The 27,139-nt window shown below is 36.8% G+C and overlaps 1 protein-coding gene across 1 annotated transcript in view; it reads right to left on the reverse strand.

The window, feature by feature from the left end:
* The window catches only part of Rasa1 (RAS p21 protein activator (GTPase activating protein) 1), a gene marked incomplete at its 5' end in the record, with an annotated part of 89,960 nt that extends 62,829 nt beyond the window's left edge, over positions 1-27,131 (reverse strand). The window contains 1 exon segment of the mRNA XM_005382300.2: positions 26,994-27,131. Within this exon segment, the coding sequence (XP_005382357.2) occupies positions 26,994-27,131 (138 nt within the window).
* Positions 27,132-27,139: the final 8 nt, after the last annotated feature.

The following is a 27,139-nucleotide window of genomic DNA, read 5'->3' on the forward strand; positions in this document are numbered from 1 at the left end:
TATCAAGAGCTGTAACGTAATTCTGTACTCATTTATGAACACCGTGAACATAACAATCAGAATATATGCATTTGAGTATAAAACCCTTTATAAACTACCTTCTGCCTATATCCCAAATATAGGCACTCAACAAGACTTAGTATTTAAGATACTCAAAGTTTTGTTTAGGGTTTTCTTTTTTTTTTTTCCTAGTACCAGAAATTGAACTCATGATGTCGCGCTTGCCAGGCAGGCGCTGGTGCCGCTGAGTTAAATTTCCAGCCCCATGTTTAGGGATTTCAAAACACAAGGGGGGTAGTTACTTTAAAACGGAGGTCTCATGTGTGTCACACACATCCTGTGTGTGACAGAGAATATGTTTAACAATATAAATCATACCTCTCATTAGTCTTAAAAACACACCTGCATTCTCAACTGCTCCTCGACATTTCAATCTGGATATTTCAACTAACAATTAAACACATTTAAAAAATTACAGAAAAATTTGTATTTTTGCCACAGCCATTCTCTCGTGAAGAAACTCATGTTTCTACCTCCATTTTTCTTTAATAGCAATCCAGTCACTCCAACTACTGGCAGAACATTTATTGCTGTTTTTGAAGCCAAAAGACAGATATGATTCAATAACGTCGAAACTTCTCATCAGAATCTCTTACTGCTCTACACTCTGTCCCTGACAGCCAAGCCTTCACAGTCTCACCTTCTCAGTGCTGTCTTTCATCCCACCTTTTCCTCACCCACTGGCAATATCTTCTGCATCATGTACTGTGGCAATTCAGCAACAGCTTTTCCAACTTACTATGCTTGTTTCTACTATGACGTCAGTACAATAATACTGCGGCTATGCCTCAATCACAAATGAAAAGCTGAAACAGTCCTGTTGCTTACAAAATGAAATCCAAACTAATGGCACATTATTCAATAGTCTTAGGACTTGGCTGGCTTCCCAGGACTACTCGCCACTTCCTAAATATGCTGATCATTGCACATCCAAGCACCTATGCCTTTGTCCATGCTAGTCCTTTAATTTGAAATGCCCTCACTGCCATCCCTTTGCCTACAGAAATCCATCTCATTCTTCAGTAAGTACCATCTCCTTGATTCCTTGGGCATAGCTTATTTTTTACACATTTTGAGACATTTTTTACCTGTTAGTTATTTTCACAACTTGTTTTCTCCATCAAATTAAAAGATACCTGAAGACACTGGGAATATTTAAGTCAAAATTTCTTACTGGGACCCATGTTTGTAACCAAACTGGAGAATTCCTTGTGTCTCAAGCTATTTCCTTGGCCTGCATTGTTTTCCTATCCCACTCTAGAAATCTACAATCTCCCTTCCAAGGAAGACCTATGCCTCAGGCAGAGCCAAAATTCATACACCTCAAACATAACAACTAAAGCCCACCTTTGCCCAAAGTGATGTGCTAAATCTAATGCCTACCTAGGCAAAATGTCATCTGATCACACCAAATTTCTCAGAAGAAAAATGGAGGTAGAAACATGTGTTCCTTCACTTAGACACTCCAACTTCCCCTACTCTGAACTCTCATAATATCTGTAGTCCGTACAACATAAAACTGAGAAAAGTTAAACATGTTTACCAATGTAAAACTACCACATAATGAAGCTACTGTTAATCTAGATAATATCTTATCAACGTAAAACATACTTTCTATAAGCAAAATCTGGTGAGGGAAGCACTATTTTACATTTTCTACAATTCTTTAATAGTATCTAACTCAATAGAAAAACAACTGGATTTTCACATTTCTGTATTTAACCTGGTGCTCTACACTGTTTTGGTTTATATTTGTTTTGAAGACTATTACTTTTAATTTAGATGAAATATGCAAGGTCTCCATACCTATAACATCCCATACTCTACTTTATTAAAATCCACTGGCCTGTTTACTCCTGCATATTTTGTAGCAGCATGCACTATCCATTTCAAAAATACTGGTTCACTGAGCTGAGCCGATCATCTAATAGTAACATACTTACAACAACAAAACATCACATTTTATATCATCACCACATAGATTAATTTAGCAGGGCTAGGTTGCCCAAACTCTAGACATTCACAAGAAAGGTTGGGCTCTTGCCCGACTAATGGGAGTTAATATCCAGGCCCCCCAACGTTAAGTCTACTTAATTAAAATGTCTTTGTTCAGTGGGAGCCCCGGACCACACCAGACAGTTTCATGCTAATAATTAACTTACGGTGGAAGATTTGGTCCACACATCTGCAGTCTGATGGAGATACAAAAGTGAGTTACTGAAGTTAAGTCACTTCGGTACTTTGGACCTATGTCACAGATCCCCAGTAAAAACCCCAATACCATGGCTCAGGTTAGTTTTCCTGGTTGCAGAGACTTCACACAGTATTTCTAGGAGAATGAAGTGGTATCCATGACTCCAGAAGAAAAAAACTGGAAGTCTCATAGACTCTGCCCCACGCAGCGTGCTTTCTTTTTCTATTTTTGGTTGGTTGGTTGTTTCCGGTACCAGGAATTGAACTCACAACCTTACATTTGCCAGGCAAGCGCTGTGCACTGAGCTGAATCCCCAGCCCCTCTTTGTCTATTACTTGTTTTGTTTTCTTTTGCTTTGTTTTGCTTTCTAGTTTTTTGGAAACAGAGTCTCACTTTGTAGTTCAGGCTGGCCTTGAACTGACTGTGTAGTCCAGACTGGCCTCACACACAGCAATCCTCCTGCCTCAGCCTCCCGAATGCTGGGATTACAGGCATGTGCAACTTTGTCCACTGCTGATTTTAACTATTTCTTACTATAATAAACTATTGCTGTGAGGACAACTGCTACACTGTTAATCCTATTAGAAAATGAATGAACGTGAAGGTACTTTTAGGAACTCTTCAACAAAAACAATTTCATCTGAAGTCATTCACTCACAGTGGCGGATACAAAGTTTTCAAGATGTCAGTACTCGCTTGAAATCTGAACTTTGTTTGAGAGTCCAAAATAATGCCAGTTATAGTTTTTGCAGTGACAAGCTCACACAGCTCTTTTTCAAGAAAATGTCTGAAAAACTCAAGAATGATGAGCCAGTTTGTAGACTGCTTTTCAAAATACAACAAATGAGCCACAAAAGTGGCGGTTCAGTTTGCAAATACACTGCTTATGCTCAAGACACTGCCCTTCCCAAGGCAGCCTTCCGTGCACCTCCACTTCAACACACAGCGCGCTGAGCACACACTGAAGGACTGCAGCGTAAGATATTAATAACTTCATTAGCCCGTCAAACCCATTCCTAAGTTGAAACTGGCTGTTTCATCTTTTCCACAAGTACGTACCACTGGGGAAGGCAATGACGCCTAGTACAACTGGTGCCAGCACAGTAATTCATCCTAAGGTTACCTCCCATTCTTCTGCAACAGTGGTGCAAATGTCATGAAAGTAAAAATGGCAAATAAGCTTTAGTGTTACAAAACTCATGTGGTTTTACAGAGCTCTTGTAAGGGTTTAGGGATCCCCACTGGTCAAGTACTTTAGCGAAAGCGGAGTACAGGAGATGATCAATTTCAGAGAAGTGATTCCAACTGCTTTTGTGACCAGTCTTAGCTAAGTATCGGTGTTAATGCAAAAGACATGACCATCTCCAATATTATAATCGAAATTTTAATTCCTTTTCCTCTATTTTTTTATGCCAACCCACGCAAGCCTCCACTCATTATGAATTTCTAGTTGCCCGTGCATGTAAATAAAACCAATTCTCTTATAAAAAGTAACTCTGGAAACTTTGAAAATAAATTTTTCCAAGTACAGTGGTACTGAATTCAGGAATGCTTTTGTTTGCAAACAATTTGTTTGCAATCAGAAGTGCTTCGCCAAATTTTGTTTGTAAACTGCATCAGGGGACAAACACAACTGTGAGCATCTTTCCCACATGAACACAAACATGGCCATCTTTTCCAAAGTCACAGGACAAATTAAGTTCATGAACCAAGCTACACTATAATCTATTAATTCAACAACCATTATATTCTGATAAAGTTTCACATTTCCTTAAACTTCCTAGCTCTGACATTATTCTTCTGCTTACATTCTGAATACTCAATTCCAGTCTCTTTAGATTACTAAGTTTTCTTTAAATGAGTCACAGAATTGTTTTAAATTTTATTTAACGTTTTAAAATTCTTTAAAATTCCTTTCTACTTGATTTTTAGGTTAATTTCAACTATCTAGAAATGGCTACTGCAAAGCTATTCAGAAACATCAAACAGCCAATTATTAAAAAAAAAAAACCTAAAAAATAGCTAATTATCACCTAGCTGGATCTTCAAATTCAACCACCTTCTTGACATCACTAGTCACAGCCAGTAACTTGTCTTTTCTCCAGTCAAAACACATTTAGCTTTCCTTCCTCTTCTCCACCTCACAATGCTTCCTCCACATCACCCAGCAGGCAGCACAGTTTCAACCATCACGTACACAGCAATCCCGGAAAAGGGCTCCATCATACATAAATCTGTAATGTACAGTGGAAAGCGTAACACAGAAAGCACTAATAAGTAGGCGGTAGCCTTCAGTCTGTTGGAAAAACAACTTAAGATTCTTAAACCACCCCTAAAATTCCAGATAAAGAATAAAATTATTTTAATCACAGCATGAAAACCTGTATTTACATGTACATCCCTATATAAGACCATATTTACTTAAGTAAACAGAAAAATATGCAACAAAGATTGAAATCTGACAGCACAAAAAATAAGCATGTCAAAGAAAAAGAAAGCAAAACCCTAAACACACATATATTCTCACATACATACAAGGGTCACCGCTACACTCCTAATGTCACAGGATTAGATAAAGCTTAATTACTTAGTCATTTGAAATAAAAAATAAATCCAACAGAAAACTGTTTAAAAGAATAAAAAAGTTTAAACATGTAAGTACACAATGTAACTGCTTTGTATACTACAATATTACCTTCAATTCTATGCACAAAAATCTCACTCAGTGAGTCCTATGCAGACTATCCAGAAGTAGCACCCTCTTTTCTGACACTGTCAAATACCCCTTTTTCTTGTCAAATTTTTCTTTTGTTGCCTTAGCATTTACTATCTTCATGTATTCTCTATTATATTCTTCATTTATTATATTGACTGCCTTTCTCTTTCCAACAAACTTAATGTGGAAAGAAGCAGATATCTTCATCTGTTTATTCATTTATCCTAAGCATGTAGAATAGCACCTCGCATAAGATATGTTCAGAAAAATTTAGGTTAAATAAATATACAAAACAGTGGCAGCGGACCATAGAAAGTGTAAGTGAAGAACTGAAAGCCAGTGACAGAAGATGATCTTTTTAACTAGAATGTATGGGGGAATATATATACATATATATATATTTATGAAACAGCACATTTTCTGTGTATAAATGTATACTGTTTATTGAGAAAAATTATTTGGTTGGTGCTCTGGACTGAACTCAGTCTGTGTACGCAAAGCATATGTTCTACTACTGAGCTACTCTCTGAACCCAACAAAATGTAACTTTAACACCCCTAACCTAACTATACACGTTATACACGTTACACATGTACATCTGTTTTACACATACGCATACATACATACACACACACACATTTCCAACTGTTACTACCAAGGATGCTAAGATTAGGGAAGGATGAGGGAGTACAGACTTTTCCTGTACTTTAAGTAACAAGAAGTATCATATAATGCTTGTCACATTACTTACAGCATAATAACCCTCCAAATAAGAAGAGCTAGAAAAAGCAAATCAAGTAAAAAGAATGCTGTCTGTTTTTAAATATTCAAGACCTACTGAAGCATTCAAAACTTAAGAAGTCTACACGTTGGACAAAGTAGAAACCTGAAGAAAGGCCACTCAGCAGCCACTTGAAACTGTTTCACTTAGAATATCTGTCTCTGGAAGTCACCAGAAGAGGCTGAAAATCCATGCTCTAGACCCAAAATGAACGTTGCTTGGATTCTGATTGGAGGAAAAGAATCCAGGAGAATTTCTGCCATCCTCTCAAAGCAGGCATGACAAGTATTGTAAGACTAGAGGGGCCAGGACTTCAGTAAGAATAGGGAAATATTTCATTTAAACATTAAAGGGGAGCATGCTTAAAGTGTGTGTGTGTGTGTGTGTGTGTGTGTGTGTGTGTGAGAGAGAGAGAGAGAGAGAGAGAGAGAGAGAGGCAGAGGCAGAGACAGAGACAGAGAAAGGGGCTAAGACAGGAAGGCTGTGTAAATAAAGCAACCACGGGCAGTTAAACACACTAAACATCTCACAGTGCACTGTCCTGCTGTTGCCCTCCCCAAACCTGTTACATCATCCGGGATTTATCTTCCTTTAATTCCCAATGCTGCACTGCCAAAATGTCTGTACACACCACACTGGTAACTTTTGCAAATTCACATATTCTGCTCAATAATCTAAGATTTCTGAGTCCGTGGGTGACAGAGAGCTCGGTCCTCACTGTTTCATCTGTTCTGTAGGACAAGTGCCGCCCGTCTGAGATCCAGGATGTACAGGAATCCACGCTTCTGCCGCATGCATATTTTATACCCCTTGGGATTATCACTATTTTTCAGTTTTTGTGTTCATTAAGTAGTTCTATAAAGTTAATCATACCTATCATTTTTATACTTTTTCAAACACCCTCAAGTTTAACATATAAAAAGCTCTTCCATATTCAATTATTACAGGTATTATTCTAAAAATCTTCCTTTTAGCATGCTTATCCAATTTGTGCTGAAGACTGCAATTTTTTGAATTTTTGCGTGAAATTCATATGTTACCTAGAAAAACTCAAAGAACAGGAATCTGAAGAAAAAACATTTCATTATAATGCACTGTTACGGATGTTCCCAAAAACAGATCACTAAGCATTGAAGGGTTAGAACAATGAGAACTGTAGGTATTATCTCAAAAACAACTGCACATGATTTTACCCAAAAACTTTCTATCATATTTCTTTCATTAATAAGTAGGATAAGTATCTCAGCCAGAAAGCTTCCTCTTCTCCCTCTGCACCTTAATTAGTAACACCGAAATATCTGTTCTTGCTCCACTGATCAAGTCTCCTGGACACATAGTAGCCAAACAAAAAACATGACATGAGCGCTGCCGCCTGCATATAATGTTAACATGTTACTCACTTACAGGCTTTATTCATCTATTCTTTCAACATTTATGCAGACGGCTGATTCCTGTGCCAACTCACAGGACCGACTTGTTAAGATCACCAACCTCAGGTGTCCTATCTCCCTATTCTTCTGTAGGAAACACATACAGTACTTGCTTGCTTAGCACACACACTAAAAAGTGAAATCATATACAGAAGATGAGCACAGGCTCTGTTCCAGGCTATCACACCAATTTATGAAGCATTCTATATTGTTTTAGGTAGTCTTACACACACACAGAGCTAACTATGTGAAATGATAAGTATGCTAGTTTACCCAACTGTAGTAATTATTTTACTGTTATGTCTACATCAAAATACCACATTATTATGCCCTAAATCCACACCAAAAAGCTCCTATACACAAACCTTATAAGTATACGCCATTAAAGCCTTTTTGATAATTACAAAGCATCAATATTACTGTGAGTTTGAAAAGGGGAAATGTTACCATATTTTACAAAAGGAAACACTGAATCATATCAAATTAAAACAAGTATTTCAATACAGGAATTTATTAAAAGCATTAAAATGACCAGTTTTTATAAAACTTACACTATGAGTTGTCTGTAACTTCTTCCACTATAACCAAGTAGATGCAAACTGAGCCCCTTGCCATTGCTATACTTCCCAAAACACACCCTGTAGGTGTGTTCAATAAGCTTTTAAGTTTAGGAAAAACAGATTTAAACAAGACAGCTGGCTCCATACATTTAAGACTCTTAGGACTCCTGGACAGAAGTCCATTCTAACTTTCCAAGAGCATGAAACTAAAATGCAGTTCTCAAATTATTTAACTGCCAAAAAGGTCAAAAACTACAAATTCCTTTCACATACAACTGAGGAAATGTTATGACATGCTTATGAAACCATTCGTACCTTTTAATGTACACATAATTCCTTTCATTCATTCAAAACGGTTTTCTTTCATAAAATGTCTATTTCTCTAGGTTTTAAGTATATCAACAAATACAGAAAAGAAAGCAGTTACTTTGAAATGTACTGAAGTAAAAATAAACACAAGCTCAATGTTTTAGATTGTTTCAGAAGACAGTTAAACAATTACTATTAGGAATAAAAATTAACTATCAAATTTCATCTATTTTGGAAAAACACTGCTCCCTTTGCTTTCTTTTCTAATTGTCCACTCTCTTAAACAACTTCCAAATACAAACAAAGCAATCTCTTCTTAAATCCTTTAAAAAGTAACTTAAAACTCTTAAGCACTTCCAGCTTCCTGTTTGGCATATAAGAAGGTCAGAAGTTGCCAGTCTATCCTATGGAAAAGTAAAAGGTTGAACAAATTGAAAAATCAACAACTCTTACATCCTTCAGTGAACTGAGGTCCCAGGGCAAACTACTGCCCTCCCAAACTAGGAGACAGGTGGAGAGAGAAAATCACAACTCACAGAGCAGAAATCCACAAGCAGAAACTTTCTTTGTGAACCAATGCCAGGGTAAAGAAGTTTTACCTATAAATGATGAGTGTCTGGAGTGTCAGTGTAGAGGAGTCCAAGAGCTAATAACTTCAGGCGAGGCGAGTCCTGTGGTTTTACTCCTAGGATCTATTAGGTCCCCACAATAAATATGTGAGGAAAAATTCCTTTATGCTTATAGTACAGCAAGGAAAAAGAACCAACTTTGAAATATGCCATAGCACCATTCTGTTCTTCTTCACAAACCCTGCCCTTTAGGAGGAATGAATTTAGCAAAGACTAACCAATCTGCAGAGAAGGAAAACACACAACTCCAGCTCCCTTTAGCCTCCTCCAAGGAGGATGAAATACTCAACTCCATGCAGCCAACCATTCTTTCCCACCTAATGGGATAGAATGCAATTAGGAAGCTGAGAAGCATGGTGAAACCAACAGTTCTGGGGCAAAGACTCGATGAAAGAGTCAGGCCTAGTCACAGGACAACAGAGTATTTCCCCACCACTGATTATTAATGTTCTATTGTCACTTTTATCCAGTACAACATGCACCTTTCAACAAAAAATCACAAGGCATACTAAAAGGCAAGAAACATACCTCAAAGAGACAGCACAAACATCAAAACTAGATATGGCAGGGATTATGGAGTTATCAGACTAGGAATTTTTTAAAATATGCTAAGGAATTTTTTCAATATGATTATTGAGAAAGGCAGGCACAGGCAAATATAAGGGTAATAAAAGCAAAGAAGTAAAATTCTAAAAAAGGACTTTAAAAGTGCTTGAAATCAAAAACATGGAAATGAAGAATGCATTTAACAGGCTATTTAGTAGACTGAACACTGCTGAGCAAAGGACCTGATCTTAAAGTTACAACAACAGAAACTACTTCTAAACTGAAAAATATGAAGAAAAAGGCTAAAGCTTAAAACAGAAAAAAAAAAAGATCCAAAAACTGAGACAGCTATGGGAGGCGTAACCTACACAAGAAAACCAGAAGGAAAAGAACAAGTATAAGAAACAGAAGCTATAGTTGAAATGATTATAACTAAGAATGTCCCCTAAGTTAATGTCAGACACCAAACCACTCATCCATGAAACACAAAAGAACACCAAGCACGCCACAAAAAACACATCTAGGCATATCATATTCAGCTCCCGAAAAATCAAAGAAATCTTGAAAGAAACCAGAGGCAAAAACACCTTCCATATAGAGAATCCAAGTTAAAAATCCCACCCAACATCTCAGAAACTGTGCAAGCAAAAGGAGAGTGCAGTAAAACAAAGAGCCCAGAGCAGGAAGACAAACAAAACAAAAAATTAAAATTCTGTACGTTACAAATTATCCTTCAAAACTGAAGGCCAAATAAACACATTCTCAGAGGGAAAATGAAGAGACTTCCCTATCTACTAAGATATGTTCATCAGAGACAAAGAAAACACTAAAGGTAGAAATTCTGATCCATACAAAGAAAGGAAGAAAATCAAAGCATAAGAGACAGTAAAATTAAATTTTATTTTTCTTGTTCTTGATTTAACAGGTGAGTTTGTTCAACATAATAAAAACAATGTATCCAACTAAGTAACACTTGTGAGTAGAATGTATGTACAAAGATACAAAGAACACAGAAACAAGAAATACTTTGTCATTACAAAGTACCTACACCACATCTAAAGCAGTCTTAGTATTATTTGAAAATGACTTCGGATAAATTGTATTGCAATCTCAAGGGCAAACACTAAAAACATGTTTAAAAAAATATATAATTGATATGCTAAAAAAATAGAGAAAACATATAAAATGCTTAATTAAAATCACAAAAGGTGAAAACTGTCAAAGACAAAGTTACAACAAAAAAGGAAATTCAAAATCCCTAATATATATGGCAGCTATTCACCTAATTACATCAAACATCAATCATCTAAATACATAACTGAAGATTATCACGGTGAATCAAAAATATCCAAATATGTTACAAGAAACTCATTTTAAATATAAAAACCCATATAGGTAAAAAGCAAAGGAATAAACAAAAATATGCCACATTAACACTAATAAAAAGGAAAGAGAAGCAGCCAAATGAAAACTTCACAGCAAGAGAAGTTACCTGGGAAAGAGGAGCGTTACGGAATGATAAAGTGGTCTATACTTCAAAAAAACCCTCAAAGTATATGGATAACAAAAGTAAAAATACATGAGAACAAAAAAAAAAATAGAACTCCAAGTAGAAAAATATGAATGTACTACACAGTGGAGACTTCCAGTTGCTTCCATCAGAAAGGGAAGATTCAGCAGGCAAAAAAATCAGATGCAGCTGAACTCAAAGTACCAACCAATGGCATAATTAACTGTCTTCCATCAACTGCTTCATCAAATATGAGACTTCCCACTGTTTACAAACCCACAGGGAACAGTCACCAAAACAGCTCACACTCTGGGCCATGAAAACACACCTTAACAATCACATAAACAGAAACCAGACAAATCATCTATCAGATCACAGTGGAACTGAAGCAGAAGTCAGTAGCAAAAACATGGCTTGAAAATCAGAAATACCTGAAGATTAGACAACATACTTCGAAAAAACACATGGGTCAAAGGGTAAATCTCTCAAGAGCACTTTTAATATAAGCTAAGTTAAAATAAAGACACAACTAAACTATTGTGGGGCACTCTGAAAGTAGAGCTTAAAGGGAAATTGATGACTAGATACTGACATTAGAAAAGAAGATAAAAAAAAAATCAACAATCAAAAATTCACTTCAGAAAATTAAATCCAAAACACAGAAATATGGAAAAAAGTATAGCAAAAAAAAAAAATCCATGAATTTGAAAACAAGAAATCAGTAGGGAAAATTACAAAAACCAAAAGATGGTTCTTTGTAAAGATCAATAAATTGATCATCTTCTAGTTAGACTGAGAAAAAAGGTACAAATTATTAATAGTATCAGAAATGAGTGAAATTAATAAATAACCTACCACTAATTTGATGTGATCTCATCTGCTGATTCTAATATTTCTGTGCAACCAGGGTTTTTGACATAAAATTGTAGAAAAGGTAAGCTAACGAATAGAGATGGAAAGGAAGTAACTGTTGCCCTGAGGCAGGAAATGCAGAAGGGATGGTGTGCAAGAGACACAAGGAACCTTGAAAAAAATTCTGTGCTTTGATGATAGCAGTGGTTTCCCAGGTACCTATGAATCACGTTATAAAACTGCATGCTGTTAATGAACAGTTTATTAACATAAATTACACCTAAATAAAATTAGAAAAAGAAAAGGATCTACCAAAACTCTCCCAAGAAACAGACAATTTGAACAGGGTATATAGCTATTAAAGAAATTGAATCAATAATTAATAACTTCCATAAACACAAACCGCCAAGCCCAGAAGTGTTCACTGGTGAATTCTAATAAACATTTAAAGGGGAAATCATATCAAAAAGTGCAATCTTTTTCAGAAGACAGAAGGAGAGGGAACACTTCCTAATTCATTCCGTTCAATGAATGCAGAGCACCAATACCAAAAGCAGACAAAAACATTACCAACAACAACAACAAAAAAACCTATGGTGCTTTTCATGAACATAGATGTGGACATCCTCAACAAAAAATTAGCAAATCAAACCCAAAAGTTTATAAAAAGAATTATAAACCCCGACCAACTTACCAAGGCTGGTTCAACATTTAAAAACAACATAATCACATCAACAGGTAAAGATGAAACAGTACACATTAACAGACACAGAAACATATCTCACAAAATCCAATACTCATGATTAAAAGGTTCAGCAAACCAGAAGTAAATTTCTGCAACTCAGTAAAGATTATCTCTAAAAAGACTACAGCAAGTATCATGTATGATTATCTTAAAGCTATCCTTCTGAGATGGGGAATAAGGCAACGCTGTACTTGAAATTTCGCCAATGCAACACGACAAAAAAAAATTAAAATGAAAGGTAAACTGATTGAATAGGAAGAAATGAAACTCTTTTTGTCTTCAGATGACATGTCTTTCCACATAGAAAAATTTTAAAACTGACCAAAAGCAAAACAAAAAACACAAAAACTTGACAGATTAAGCAATTATGGCCAGGTTGCAAATACTACAGTCAATGGCCTTCCTACATAATCAATCAGCAAGTAGCAGGTGAAATCTGAAATGAAAAACTATTACCATTTACACTTGCACTCAAAAATAAAATAATTAGCTATAAATCTAACAAAACACATACAAGATCTATGTAAGGAAAACTGTAAGATTCTGATAAAAGATCCAAATAAAATAAATGGAGAGAGAATTCATGTTCACAGATAGGCAAACTAGTTACTGTCACAATTGTCTGTTTTCAAATTGGCGTACAGATTTATTAACACAGTTCCAAATCAGAATCTCAGCAAGTTATTTTGTGGATACCAACAAACTAAGTCTGAAGTTCATATGGGGCTGGGGATATAGCCCAGCAGCGTAAGTGCCTACACCTGGCAAGCGTAAGGTCCTGAGTTCGATTCCCAGTATCAAAACAAAAACAATAACAAAAAAAGTTCATATGAAAAGGCAAGAGATCCAGAAGTGCCATCCCAATACTGAAAGAGAAAACCAGAGGACTCATAATACCAGACCTAAAGACTTATTATGATGCTGACAGCCTGATATTAGCAAAAAATACACAAACAGATCAATGGAACAAATTAAAAAGCCCAGAAATAGCCACAAATAAACTTTAAACTGATCTGTGACAAAGGAACAAAGGTAATACAACAGAGCAAACAGTCTTTTCAACAAATTATGCTGGGAAACTTGAATGTACAATTATAATGTATACACACCGACTTTACGTATTTCACAAAATCTAATTCAAAATGCATCAGAGCCCCAAACATAAAAAATAAAACTCTTAAGAAATATTTAGGAGAAAAACAACATAACCTTGGGTATGGTAATGATCTCTGAGGTACAACACAAAAGTTACAATCCATGAATGCTAGACTTCATTAAAATTAAAAATATCTGCTCAGCAAGACACTGTTAAGAAGATAAAAAGACAAACCACAGACTGGGAGAAAATACTTGCAAAGAAACATGTAATAAAAGACTGTTACCCAAAATTTCACGAAGAACTCATCTCAGTAAAAAGAGTCTTATTTCAAATGGACTAAAAAAGAGACATCTAACCAAAGGTACATATACGGGACACAAGCCCATGAATAAATGTGGAACACCATGGGACTGGGGAAATTATTATTAAAACAATAATGAGGTACCACTGTATACCCATTAGAGCTCCTAAAATCCACAACAGTGCAAACATGAAACGCTAGCGTGAGTGTGAAGCAACAAGAAATCTCATTCACTACCAATGGGAATGAACGTGGTCCAGCCACTTTGCAAGTCAACTGGCTGGTTTCTTTTAAAAACTAAACATATATACTTACTGCATGCTATGGTCTGGATATGGTGTGTCCTCCAAACTTGCTGAAGGCCTGGTGTGGTGGCAGTGTGGTGACATTAAGAGGTGGTGAAACTTTCAAGCCATGGGACCTGGGGGAAGGTAATTAGGTCATGGGGGACACACTGCCACTAGATAAGATGAATGCTGATTTCTTGCTAAGAGTGAGCAGTTGAGAGGGTGGGTTGTTATAAAGCACGGCCCACCCAAGTGGGTGGCCTCTTCTGCACACTTCTCTGCCATTCTGTGATAGTCAGGGGAGCCTCACCAGGACACAGTTGGGGCTGCCCAATCTTAAACTCAGCCTCCAAAGCTCTGAGCTAAATAAACTTCTTTCCTTTAGAAAGTACCCACAGCAAGAGGTGGACTAAAATGTTACACTACTCACAATCAGGTTTTTTAATATTTACATAAAAACTGAAACTTAAGCCCATACAAAACCACAGAAGCACTTAAGATGTCCTTCAGTAGTTGAATGGGTAATTAAGCCATGTACCTACAGTATTCACTGCTAAAAGGAAATGGACTAGCAAGCCATGAGAAAAGACATGGGAGAATCTTAAAGATATTAAGGAGCAAAAGAACCCAAATTTAAAAGGCTACATATTGCATGATTCCACAGACAAATGTACAACATTCTGGAAGAGACAAAACTGTGGAGACAAAATTGTGGAGACAAAAATGATCGGTGATTGCTAAAGGTTAGAGGGAAGAAGAGAGTGAACAGGAAGAATATGGCAGACTTTCAGGGCAGTGAAACTAAATGGGGAACTGCGACAGTGGAGGTGTGGGATGTATCCCCAGAAGTCTCACGTGTTGAGAGGTGGGGCTTTTAGAAGGTGACGAGACCGACCATCGGGTGCTACAGTCAGCAAATCAAGCCACTGACGAATTCACAGACAAATATGCTGTTAGGAGGTGGGCCTGACTGGGGAGGCTGTCACTGGACGCAGGGCTTGCAGGGTGCTCTCTCTCCGGGGCTCCTCCCTTCTTGTCACTTCCTGGCTGCCAGGAGGTGAAAGGCTCTCCTCAATCACACCCTTCCTTCCACAGCACAACCTGAATCCAATACAAGGGAACAACCCTGGACTCTTCAAAATGCTGTTGTCATCAGTGAAATAAAAAGCTGAGGATACTGTTTTAAGTTAGGAGACTAAAGGGATCTCATAATTAAATGCAATTCATTAAATAAAAACTAAACAGTTATAAAGGACATTATAAGAACAACTGAGAATATCTGAATAATGAAGATGTTAAATTCATTATATATGGCTATACAGGTTATTTCCTTATTCCTAAAAAATTCATGATAAAGTATTTAACAAAGGACAAAGTCTCTGCATTACTAATAGTTCAGCATAAATAATATATAGGTAGGTATAAAAGAGGGACAAATTAAGTGAGGCAAAGGAAATCAATACATGGTTATTTATTCTGGTATTCTCAAAACTTAGTGGCAGATTTCAAATTTTTTTCAAATAAAAACTTGTGAGAGAATTTGCTAACTGACCATGCACATCTGCACCAAAGGAAATAGGTAACTCACATATCTGTAAACAAATTAAAACATTTAAATAATAGTAACTGTACCAGAAACAGGCAAGTTTCATCCTTGGAATGAAACAACACAATGACCGCACTACAGGGTCTCCAACAAGCTGTTCCGTAATTAACAAGGCTCCACTTTCTGAGGCCACCGTGACCATGTATTGGGCAAGTTTCTATTATTTAAATAAGTCAGTTACACGGAACAGATTACTGTCAGGTCTTACCACTAATTTCTGTAATGCACCATACGTTTGTTTACTTGCGATATTGTGGTTTAATTTCCTGAGAAAACACTTCTTTCCAAGTTTATTTGATAAGATCACTACTGTCACTGAGAAGAAACTTATTTTCCGTCATGACATTCAGTTATACCTCTATTGTATGCAGAAGAATGTTTGCCATGCACTGGAGGTAAGAAGGGTATCTTAGAAGAAACAACAAATGGAGAAACATAGAACTGCATAATAAAAACATCAGTACTGAAGAAACAAAGCACTGAGGAATAGAGAACAATGGCTTCTTTTCTCCTTCCTTCCTTCCTTCATTCCTTCCTTCATTCCTTCCTTCCTTCCTTCCTTCCATCACTCAAGTCCCAAGCCACCAATGGGTCAAAAAATCAATTTACTATATCACATTCCACATTTTTAAAAAACAAAGTGAAAAGAAGATAACAATACAGAATAGAATAGTACACAGTGTGCATTACAAGTTGTCAGGGAAGTTATTTTTCATCAGTAAATGTCAGTGAGTATGTGCGTATTGGGTCATAGATGTAAGGTCTGTATCTTTGAGTGAATCATCATCAAACTTAAGTTTGAAAGCCACTACTACTCCCCATAACAGAACTTCCATCCTAGATGGAAATTCATAAAAGGGTTTCAAGAAAGAGTCTATGATTTGTCTTTATAAGATCATGCTGTAAGTAATACAAAGCAGTTTTCAAACTCAATGTAGTCATTTTCTACCAATATTTAAGTAGAACATAACAAATTAAAACAAGAATAAAATGCATCATGACTAGCAATTAAAAAGAATACTTTGCATTACACTTTAGTTTTTTTAAAAATTTAGACAAAAGTACTATATATCACAATGTATAAAGAATTTCTCAATTTTTACTTGGGCTGAAGTCAGAGCATTTTGAAAGCATTAATAATGAGAGCTACTAATTGGCTGAGGAAAAGATCAGAAACAAGGAGAATAAAGAAACAGCTTACTCCAATGGGAAGAAAGAGAAGAAGATGAGGGAGAAACAGCAAAAGAAGTGTGAGACTCAAAGCAATTTAGGAGGTAGAATACAACAGTCTTAATAACTGATTAGGTTAAAGTGGAATGGAGAAAAAAAGAGACACGAAATATTCAAACAGTTACTTTCAAAAACTGAAAAGACTGTATTCTACAGATTCCACATATCTACACTAAAATGCGTAAGTGCTTACCATGGCATTCAGACCACAGCAGGCACTATATTTTAAACTTCTATTTTACCCCTCACAGGCCCTGTGCACTTGGTAAACAATACCACTTTCAAAAACTTTATGCTAATTAAAGATATTATTTCTCCACATCACTCTAAGACACTAAACTGTAATGTTACATATTGTTTTATCACATCAGAGTAGGTCACACTATCAATACAATTTTCTACTCTCTTTGCTATTATTTCAAAAATGGCCTATGATAAAGATTCTGGTCCTAGTTATCATTAAAGACTATGATATTCAGAAATTCTAATATTAACTAAAGAATATAGTCTCCTGTCAGTCTAAGATTGTGTTCCTTCCAAATTCCATGAGAAATCAGTCAGTACATGAATAAAACCAAACATATAAAAACAAACTACACAATTAATATTTTTAATTGCCAACTATGAAAAATGTAAATAATTCTTACATGCTTCCAAAGAGCTACTAAAATCTAAATGATTTTTTTTTTATTTTTCCTACCACCAGCAATAAGCACGCAGTGCCCCTAAGTAATAAGTATAGCACTTCCTTCTACTTAGTTTTTTTAAGTAGGAATGAAAAGGCAATAAAATATCACTAAGTCCTCTCATATGGCCATTATTTAACCCAGTGACTACCAATTTCCTCCTAAACTTATGTTTTGGCAGCCTATCTTCAACAGAATTGAGACGGTATTATGGTTTATATCCAAAATGTCACCCAAAAGTCTCATGTGTTCAGAGGTGGGCTTTTGGAAGGTGACAGGATCATAGAAGGTACTATGCTTACCAGTGAATTAAGACACTAGTGAGTCTACAGCTGGAATGTGATGTTAGGAAAGTGGGGCCTGCTTGGAGGTGCACTGAGGGCCTGACCTAGAAGGGTATATTCTTGTCGATGGCTTTGCCCTTTTCCTTCTGTTTCCTGATTGCCATGAGGATAGCAGCTGTCCTCTGCTTCACAGTTCCACCATGTTGTTTCTGCGTTGAACCAACCAACGACAGACTGAACCCACTGAAACCCTGTGTCAAAATAAATCTCTCTTTTTAACTTGCAGGAATCAGGTATTTTATCCCCATAACAGAAAAGTAACTGATACAGGTGGGTAAACAAGTTCACTATGTAGCTATCAGTTTGTCTATACAGAGGAAGCAAAACCTATATTCACTTACATGAAATAATATATGAAAGAATTTTGATACAGTTGTCGCTCAATAAATAAAATTAACAATAATTTAGTTTTTAAAATATTATCTATTTTGAAAGATTACCTGTGTTTCCAAGAGGGCTATTACTGCTTCTTGTTCAATTTCAAGGAAGTAATTTATTCAAATGTTACTAAGTAAATGCTAGAAATAAACTCTTTTCTGTAGTACCTGAGATAATCCTTCCAGAACCCATATATATGTACATATCTAAGCATAGTCAAAGTGTTCTACCAGTAAATTATGTATATTTAATATCCAGGATGACTAAGAAAATTCTACAAAGCAATACACTCAAAAATATTTTACATAAAACCAGATATACTACTAACAAATGATCGCCTAAAAAGAAATTAGAACAGAAAACAAAATATAAAATGGCAAACATAAGCCCAAACATATTAGTAATAAAACTGAGAGATAAGCCTTTACGAAGATTTACAAAAAGGAGAAACTACCAACATCAGGAATAAAAAAGACATCACTGCATATCCTATAGCCATTAAAATAATAATTTGGACATATTACAAACAAGTCTATGCTCACAAATTAAACTGCAGTAAGTGTCAATTCCTCAAAATCTACATGGGACCAAAATGCAACCAAAAGCACTCTAACTATTAAAATAATGAATTCATAACTTAAACCATCTAAAACAAGGGGGAAAAAAAAGAAAAGAAAACACAGGCCCAAATGGTCTCAGTGGTGAATGCTAGCAAATATTTAAAGAACAGGTAATACAAATACCTCATAAATTCTTCCCAAAAATAGAAGAGGAGGGAAAACTTCCGACCTCATAAATATTATACACAAGTATTGATCAGACACTGAAACCAGAGAAAGACACCACAGGAAAGTTACAGACCAGTAGTTCCCATCAACTGAGATACAAAAATCCACACCATGGTCTCAAAAACGAAACTCAGCAATGTTTGAAAAGAATTACACAAAATGACCAAGTGGGATTTATTCCAGGTATGCAAGGCTAGTTCAACATTCAATAATCAATGTAATCTACCATACTAGAAAGCTAATAGACAAAAATATCAAAACATCTGACAAAAACTCAACAACCATTATCACAGAACTCTCAGCAAGAAAAGAGGTGACCTACCCAACGTGATAAAAAGCATCTACCAATGAACTGTAAGGATGCGGTTAACATCATGCTTAACTGTGAAACACTGAACGCTTTTCACCAAAGATTTGTGATCAAAGTGTGGATGTTCATTCTCTTCTTCAACACAGAAATGAAAGTCTAGCTACTACGGTAAGTAAAAGATTATCAGAGGCAAACATCAGAAAGAAAAAAATAAAACTGTCCTATTTGCAGGTAATATTATTGTCTATGTAGAAAATGCCATAGAATCCATAGACTCTTAAACCTGTAAGTTAAGCTTTAGCAAGATCACAGAATGTGAGACCAACACACAAAATGCAATTTCATTTGTTAAACTATACTCTATACAGTAACAATGAATGCAGAATAAACAATGAAGAACAATGAATACAGAATAAACTTAAAGCAACATTTACAAAATCATCCCAAAGAAAACAAAAAGTATGAATTTAACAAACGATGTGCAGAACTTATAGACCAAGTTATAAAATTCCCATTAAAGAAACCAAAGAAGGTCTAATAAGGAGACATACAACACATTCATTCAGTAAAGAAACCAACTCTCCCCAAATTCATCTACTGGTTCAGTTCAGTTCCTCTGGGAATCCCAGCAGCGATTTTGTAGACATTTACAAGCAAGTCCTAAAAGTCGTAGTGAAGGCACTAGGCCTGGAATAGCTACAACATCCTGAAGAACAAACAGAAAATAGAAATCTCTCTACTTGACATTAAAACTTAACCACATAGCCAGAGCAATCACAAGTATGGTACACCACCCCCTCCCCTCAGTGAGTATGTTCCAAGACTGGCAATAGATGCCTGAAACCAAGGACAGTACTGAAGCCCATATGCTACTTCTTTCCTAAGCATGTGTACGATGGAGTGTAACTTATAGACACAGTAAGATATTCATAATAACAACAAAAAAGAAACACTGTAATAGTACATGTCCAGCTAACTTTTGACAGAAGTGTAAAAGCAATTCAATGGGAAAACAATTCTTCCTCAACCTTCTCTATGAATGCTACTAAAACAATCAGACATCAATAGTCAGGAAATCAACTTCAATTTTAACTTCATACGTTACACAAAAATGCAAAATATATCACTGTGTATAAGCACTCTTGGTGTCTCTTTACAACAGTATCAGTTCTATTGGATTTGTGAGCCCTGTTTCATGACCTCATTTAACTTTAATTAGCTCTTTAATGGCCTTCACTCCAAATAGTCATACTGGTGGTAAGGGCTTCAGTTGAATCTGAAGGGAGCACAATTCAGTCCATAAAACCCAGAGACTGCTGGCCCCGAAATACTTTAATGTCTATATGGAACATGTACTGTATATGTGTGTGCATTCTTTCGGCATCCCTAGGCTGAAAATCTGAAATCTCAATGAATTTCAGATTGGGGATGCTTTAACTGGCCAATTCTATGCAAATACTCCAAAATCTAAAAATCACTGAAAGCTTCCTGTCCAAAGTATTTTGGATGAAGGTATTCAGATTAATTCCAGTTCTATCTGCTTTCTCAATATTAAAAATCAGGGTAACAGCAATATTCACTTACAGTAAGGGGTAAGAACTGAGTTAAGATAATCTATGAAGTGCCTGACATTTTTAGCAAACTATGAGTAAACACAGGAAACTAGGCCTTTGCTTTACAGCCCACTAAACAAAATTGTAAATACTGGGGCTGGGGATTTAGCTCAGCAGCAAAGCACCAACCTGGCAGACACAAGGTCATGAGTTCGATTCCTGGTACCGGAAGAAAAAACAACAACAAAAAACAAACAAAAAAAAATTATAAATACTACCCAAATGTAAGCATATCTGAAAAGTGCTGAGAACAGAGCTCCACCTCAGTTCTACCACTGCTGAGCTGTGCGAAAATAAGAAGCCACTCTCCCTGAGTCTGCTTCCACACTGGGTACAAGAGGTCTCTCTCACAGAAATGCTACTGTGAGTATACTGACACCAATACTACAAAAAGAAATCATACTTGCCATGAAACTCCAGCAAGAAGATTATGATATGAAACTTCAATACCTTTTTTCATTTATTTTCATTCTTTTAACTCATAAAAACTATACATTTGAAAAACTACAAAATGACTCTAAATTGATTTTATAATCTCATTTTTTTGAACAATCCTTCATTTTCCAAGTACACTGTCTATTCTTTTATATAGTATTTTTTGCCCTCATTAACTTTCACTGCTTTACTCATTAACATATAATTACTTTTTGGGGGTTTTTTCCGGTACCGGGAATCGAACTCACGACCTCACGCTTGCCAGGCAGGCACTGTGCTGCTGAGCTAAATCCCCGGTTCCCAAAACCAAAAAAAATTAAAATTAAAATTAAAATTAAAAAATTACTATATACTTAAAATTATATTCTAAATCTTGTTGAGATGTGATGATACATAGAGGTTTATTCAAATGTATCTAGAAACAATTATCTTTAACTTAGCTCAAAATTAAAATATACTGCTGGTGATTTCAAGACAACACACTGTACAGGTGCATGTGCCTATTCCAACAACAAATCGTAACCAACATCCAAACGCAATAGTTAGGGTTTAAAACTAAGAAAATGAAAGCCAAAAAATATCTATGGTGGAGTACTTGGCTCATTTATTGAAAGACAGTTTAAGGAAATAAATTTGTATTCGCCCTTTATCCTATCCCATTTCTCACCCCCAGTAGTCTAAAACTATCTGATATTACATGTAAATGAATACATATGGAATACTGTTACTTCAAATATGTCAAGAAATCTCACCTCCAGTACTCATGTTCTTTTAGTTTTTTCCAACACAAAATCCCCACTGGGTCGTGTGTCTCGCAATGACCCCCAGAAACAACAAGCAAGAGGAACGTGGAAGCTTGCTAAGTAATCCAGCACAGGGACTCATCCTTTTAGGATGCTCCTTGCTCTCTTCAAATGCTCTTTGCTCTGAAGAAGCCCACACTCTATGTAAAGACTACACACTGAAAGGACCTTGGCTATCCACCAGCTATTCCAGCCATCCCAGCTGAAGCAACAGCTCTAAAAGTTAAAATGCCACCATGGACATTACAGCTAACAAATGATACATGGAAGTCTCCAGCAAGCCCTGCTCAAATTTTAGAATCAACAGCAAATAAATGATCTCTAGAACTTTTACAATTAGGTCCTGGACAACTTTATTATGCAGCAATAACCAATACAATACAAGTAAAGCACTGATTCCTGTTAGGTAGTAAGCAATAAAAGCATGTCAGTGGTAATAACTGTCTTTTTAATCCCTCCTGGTCACATTTTGGGTATCTGAGTGTTCTTAGTGGCATTCTGCTCATTTGGCCAGTAAAGAAACAGGAGTAAAGCAACCAGAATCACTCTACACTTTCTCTTCTTTCTTCCTAACCTATCCTGTCCTTTTTATCTGTCAGTAACATCTGCCTGGTTTCCCAAGAGTAGCTAAGCACTCATTCTGAGCATTTCTGGCCTCTGGCTGTGCTCTGTCCCTCAGCACTGCAGCTATAAGCATCCTTTCAACTTCTTTCCAGACCACAGATGAGGTTCAGTAGAAGGGATTCGTCACCAACAACCAGAAGTTTACACTCATTCAACTCAGCATGTTTTAACCTGGTAAAATCATTAGGCAAAAGGAGCTGAGACCAGTAACCTTTTGTTCAGAAAATAAATTAAGCATTAGAAAAACTTAACCTGCTACCTTTCTCAGTAAATTTACTAATCCTAATAATATACATTTGTTATTCTTTTAGCCCCTATTAACCCTTCGCTTGTACTTCACTCATGGTATTTACCTTAATGTAGCCTAAATCATAGCTACTGGGTTAGGTAACGGTCCCACTGGATCTAAAACTTCCCTGGAAAAGCGACACAAGAAAAGGAGCACTTTAGTCATTGCTGTAACCCTTGAAACACCTCTGCTACTCATGCAAATACAGTAAAAATATGAGTCTTGATGAGCCACCACTCTGTCCACAACCATTCTTTACAATTCTCACCCCTATTTTTATCTTTCTCTTCCCTATCTTTATTAAAAAATAATGACTCACCATAGTTTTAATGTAAACAGTGACCAAGCTAATGAATGCTATGGGTCCCCTCATTAACTTCTGTCAATTATGTGACTTATGAATAATTTTAGTTTTGCCAGTAAAATTATTTTTAAAGAAAGGAAAGGAGCTATTTACAACCCTTATTTTCTCTTAAAGTTGCAGGCTTCAGACGCCTGAATATTGGGTCCAAGGTAAGATCTAGGTCAGATACTAGCCAACACCAAAGGCAGAGTGGGTGTAGGGGAGACTACAGCAAACTGCAGGGAGTAATACACATCGAAAAGCAACTTCTACTCAGCTCTAGCACCTGCTGTCAAGCAGGAAGAGCCACCAGGTACAGCCAAGTCTTGTGACTTTTCAAGAAGTGACAGAGATCAAGACTTCTAGATGTGATATCATCTTATTTTTAAAAGATGGCAACTAATTACTAAACGTTCCAAATACACTAGAAGCCAGCAATATCTATCTGTGGACCGAATTCTCTCCAAAGGACTCTACCACTGCAAACTAACGGTTCAAAATCCCTCCACATAATCTCACCAGGGGAAAAAATTCTCCTTTACCAAAACCCTACAGAGAAGAAAAACACGAAAAGAGTTTCACAACATCACAGAGTACCAATGACAAAGTCTTTTTAATCTAACCTTTTCTCTGTCCTGAAAAATAAAGTTAGCAATTTTTAGTAACAAAATTCATAGCTGAAAAAAAAAAAAAAAAAATATATATATATACACACACACACACACACACACACACACAGGGAAAATTTGTCCTTTTATATTTTTTTCTAAAAACTTATAAAAAGGGAAATATTCCAATTTTACACAAACCTTTCCAGCCTTAACCAAACTAATGGACATGCTCAGCAATAAGCATGAGACCATACACACAGAAAAACAAGATATAAAATGCTAACAGCATTAGTATACTCACAGTGGTCTATCGACCTGCATCTTGTCACATGACTCATGCGCACCAGCACAGAGCCAGCCAGAATCAAGGCAGAACTCGCAAGGAACCCTAGACCTCCAAACCACTTGTGGACTCAATTCTATTACCTCCACCTTCTTAACACCACACGAGGTGATCAGTTATTAGCAGTCAGATAGTAACTTAGCCCAAGAATGTTTCTCAATTCTTTTTACAAAGGAGTGACATTATTTGACCAAATTGAGACTTTTTCTTTCCATTTAAAAATGAAAATTATAGTGAACACTTGAATTTCACTTCTAAAACTGCTTAACTTTCTTCTAGGAGCCTTTAAGAAGTTAAAACAAAAATTTTAATACACTCAATTATAGTAGGACTTCTTTTGGAGTTCAAAACATTCTCTAAAATAGTTAAAAGATCTCAGCGCAGTGCTGGCACCTGTAATCCCAGCTACTTAGGAGCCTGAGGCAGGAGGATCCCTGGAATTTGAGGCCATCCCGAGAACTTGAGGAAAACATTCTGGGACCTTGTCTCAAAAATAAATAAAGTAGCTATTAATTAGTAAGGCGATACCTATACCAAAAGAATTAGTAGGCAATTAATTAATTTATTGGAACATTTGGTATACGCCAGCCACTGCACTGAATAGTTCAGAGGTCTCATTAAATCTCAAAAATAACCGTATGAGTGAGGCAACATTATTACCCCCATTTTTCAGATGGGGAAACAGACCTTCCCAAGATCACACAGCTAGTAAGCAGCAGAGTCAGGACTCTAACCCAACCCAAATACTGTCTAACTTCAGAATTTACATGTTTAACCCTAAACTGCCCCGTGTCTAGCAACTCTGAATTGGTCTCTGAGATTTTTAAAAAGCAAATTTGTACTATGAGTGGCAGATTTTAACGATTTGCTAGGAAATGGACTGGGGATGTAGCTCAGTTGTAGAGAATTTGCCCGGCATGCACAAGGCCCTGGATTCAATCCCCAACATTGTTTAAAAAAAAAAAAAAAAAAAAAAAAAACCTAAAGGTAGAAGATACTTTTTAAACATCAACTATTTTTACGTACCTCGTCATAGAAATGTTATTGTATTCCTAAATACACACAAAACAATGACAGTCTTACCTAAAGGACCTCTCACAAACGCAATTTTCCCTAAGTATACAATCATGTTCATTAAAAATTTGACAGGAACACTCTGCACTTTCCACTCAATTTTGCTGTGAACCTAAAAGTACTCTGCAAAGCTATTTAAAGTAAGCGAAGAATTAGAATGACATAAATGTGCTTAAGTCCATTCAGTAATGACATGGCACAAGATTGTACTTTTTTCAGTTCCAAAAGTTGCATTTGTTTATTATAAAAACAACACCAAGCATGTAGTGGGCATTTGACAAACATTTAATTGATCAATATTCTCAAAAATACTTGATATGCAAGTGGTTCTGTAATATTAGCATTTTTACACTTTCAGAACATTCCTAGAGAGGTCTGCGATATACATATAAGGTGGAACGAAATTAGACGAAAATAACTGAACTCTGTCATGAGTAACACAAAGGGAATACCGCATCTCTACACTACGGCTCGCATAAATAAACTCACTTTTCTACCTTAAGTATCAAATAAGTAACCTTAAGGCAAAAATAGGTTTATATTACAGAAGCTTTTCTTAATTGTTTTTTACATCCTTTCCAAACTCTCTAAAGAACCTTATTTAAAAAACACAAGACTTTCAATCTCCCAGAGCATGAAGTAAATCTTTTTTCCCAACAAGTTGATGAAACTCTAAAGGCCTATTAAGACTGATGTGAGGGACAAAATTTTGCCTACAATTACCACTTCCCACCTCAATCATTTCTTTTTATCAAGGTCTACCTTTATTAAGAAGGAGCTTCTAATGTATACAAAAGCATCATCTGTCCTGTACATTCCGCAGTAAACTATCAAAACTAATTTTAAAAGACCGTATTGGCCACCAACAAAAAGTGTCAAAGGGGAGCAGGGTTAATTTTTGTTTTGCTGGACTTACAAAATCTCAACATGTAAGTACACAATATGAACAAAAGTTATGAACACTGTGGGAAGTACGGGCCTCAGTCACATCTCTAATTCACAGAACTCTCTCCCTGACCCCTCTGAATCACTATGCTTTCAGCAGACAAAAGTTGGGATTTGCAGTGCCTCGAACACAAACATTCTGACCAATGCACTTTCCAAATTACATTAGAACAACCCTTATTAAAATCCCGGAGCCGAAAGCTTCTCCCGCAGCGCTAGCTGCAGCAGGGAGCGCACGCAGGTCACCCGGCTGTCACGGCCAGGGAGCTGCGGGCTCCGCCGCGTCCCCGCTCACACCTCCACCTGGACCGCGCAGAGGCACACACATCCGCTTCTCCCCGACACACAGTTCCCACCTTCCAGAACTTGACATCCTCCCAGGGGGGCCCTAAGCCCATGTAGGCACCCGGGGGGAGTCTGTCTGCAGGGAACACGGCCGATCCTGAAATCGCGGCGCCAGCGCAACCTCAGGCGCCCGAACTTCGACAAGGCAGCTGCGGGGAGCCCTCCGCGCCTCTTCTCCCGACGCTGCGCGGCCGCCGCGCGACTTACTGGTTGGTCGGAGGGGCGGTCAGCGGGATGGCCACCTCTTCCTCCTCGTACTCGGGTCCGTCCAGGGAGTCGCCCTCGTCCACGGTGCCCAGGCCGGCGCCCAGCGAGGGCAGCAGCGGCGGCGGCGGCGGCAGCGGCGGGAAGGC

This window comes from Chinchilla lanigera, unplaced genomic scaffold (assembly GCF_000276665.1).
Source record: "Chinchilla lanigera isolate Chin_1 unplaced genomic scaffold, ChiLan1.0 scaffold00017, whole genome shotgun sequence".
NCBI classification, from domain to species: Eukaryota; Metazoa; Chordata; class Mammalia; order Rodentia; family Chinchillidae; genus Chinchilla; species Chinchilla lanigera.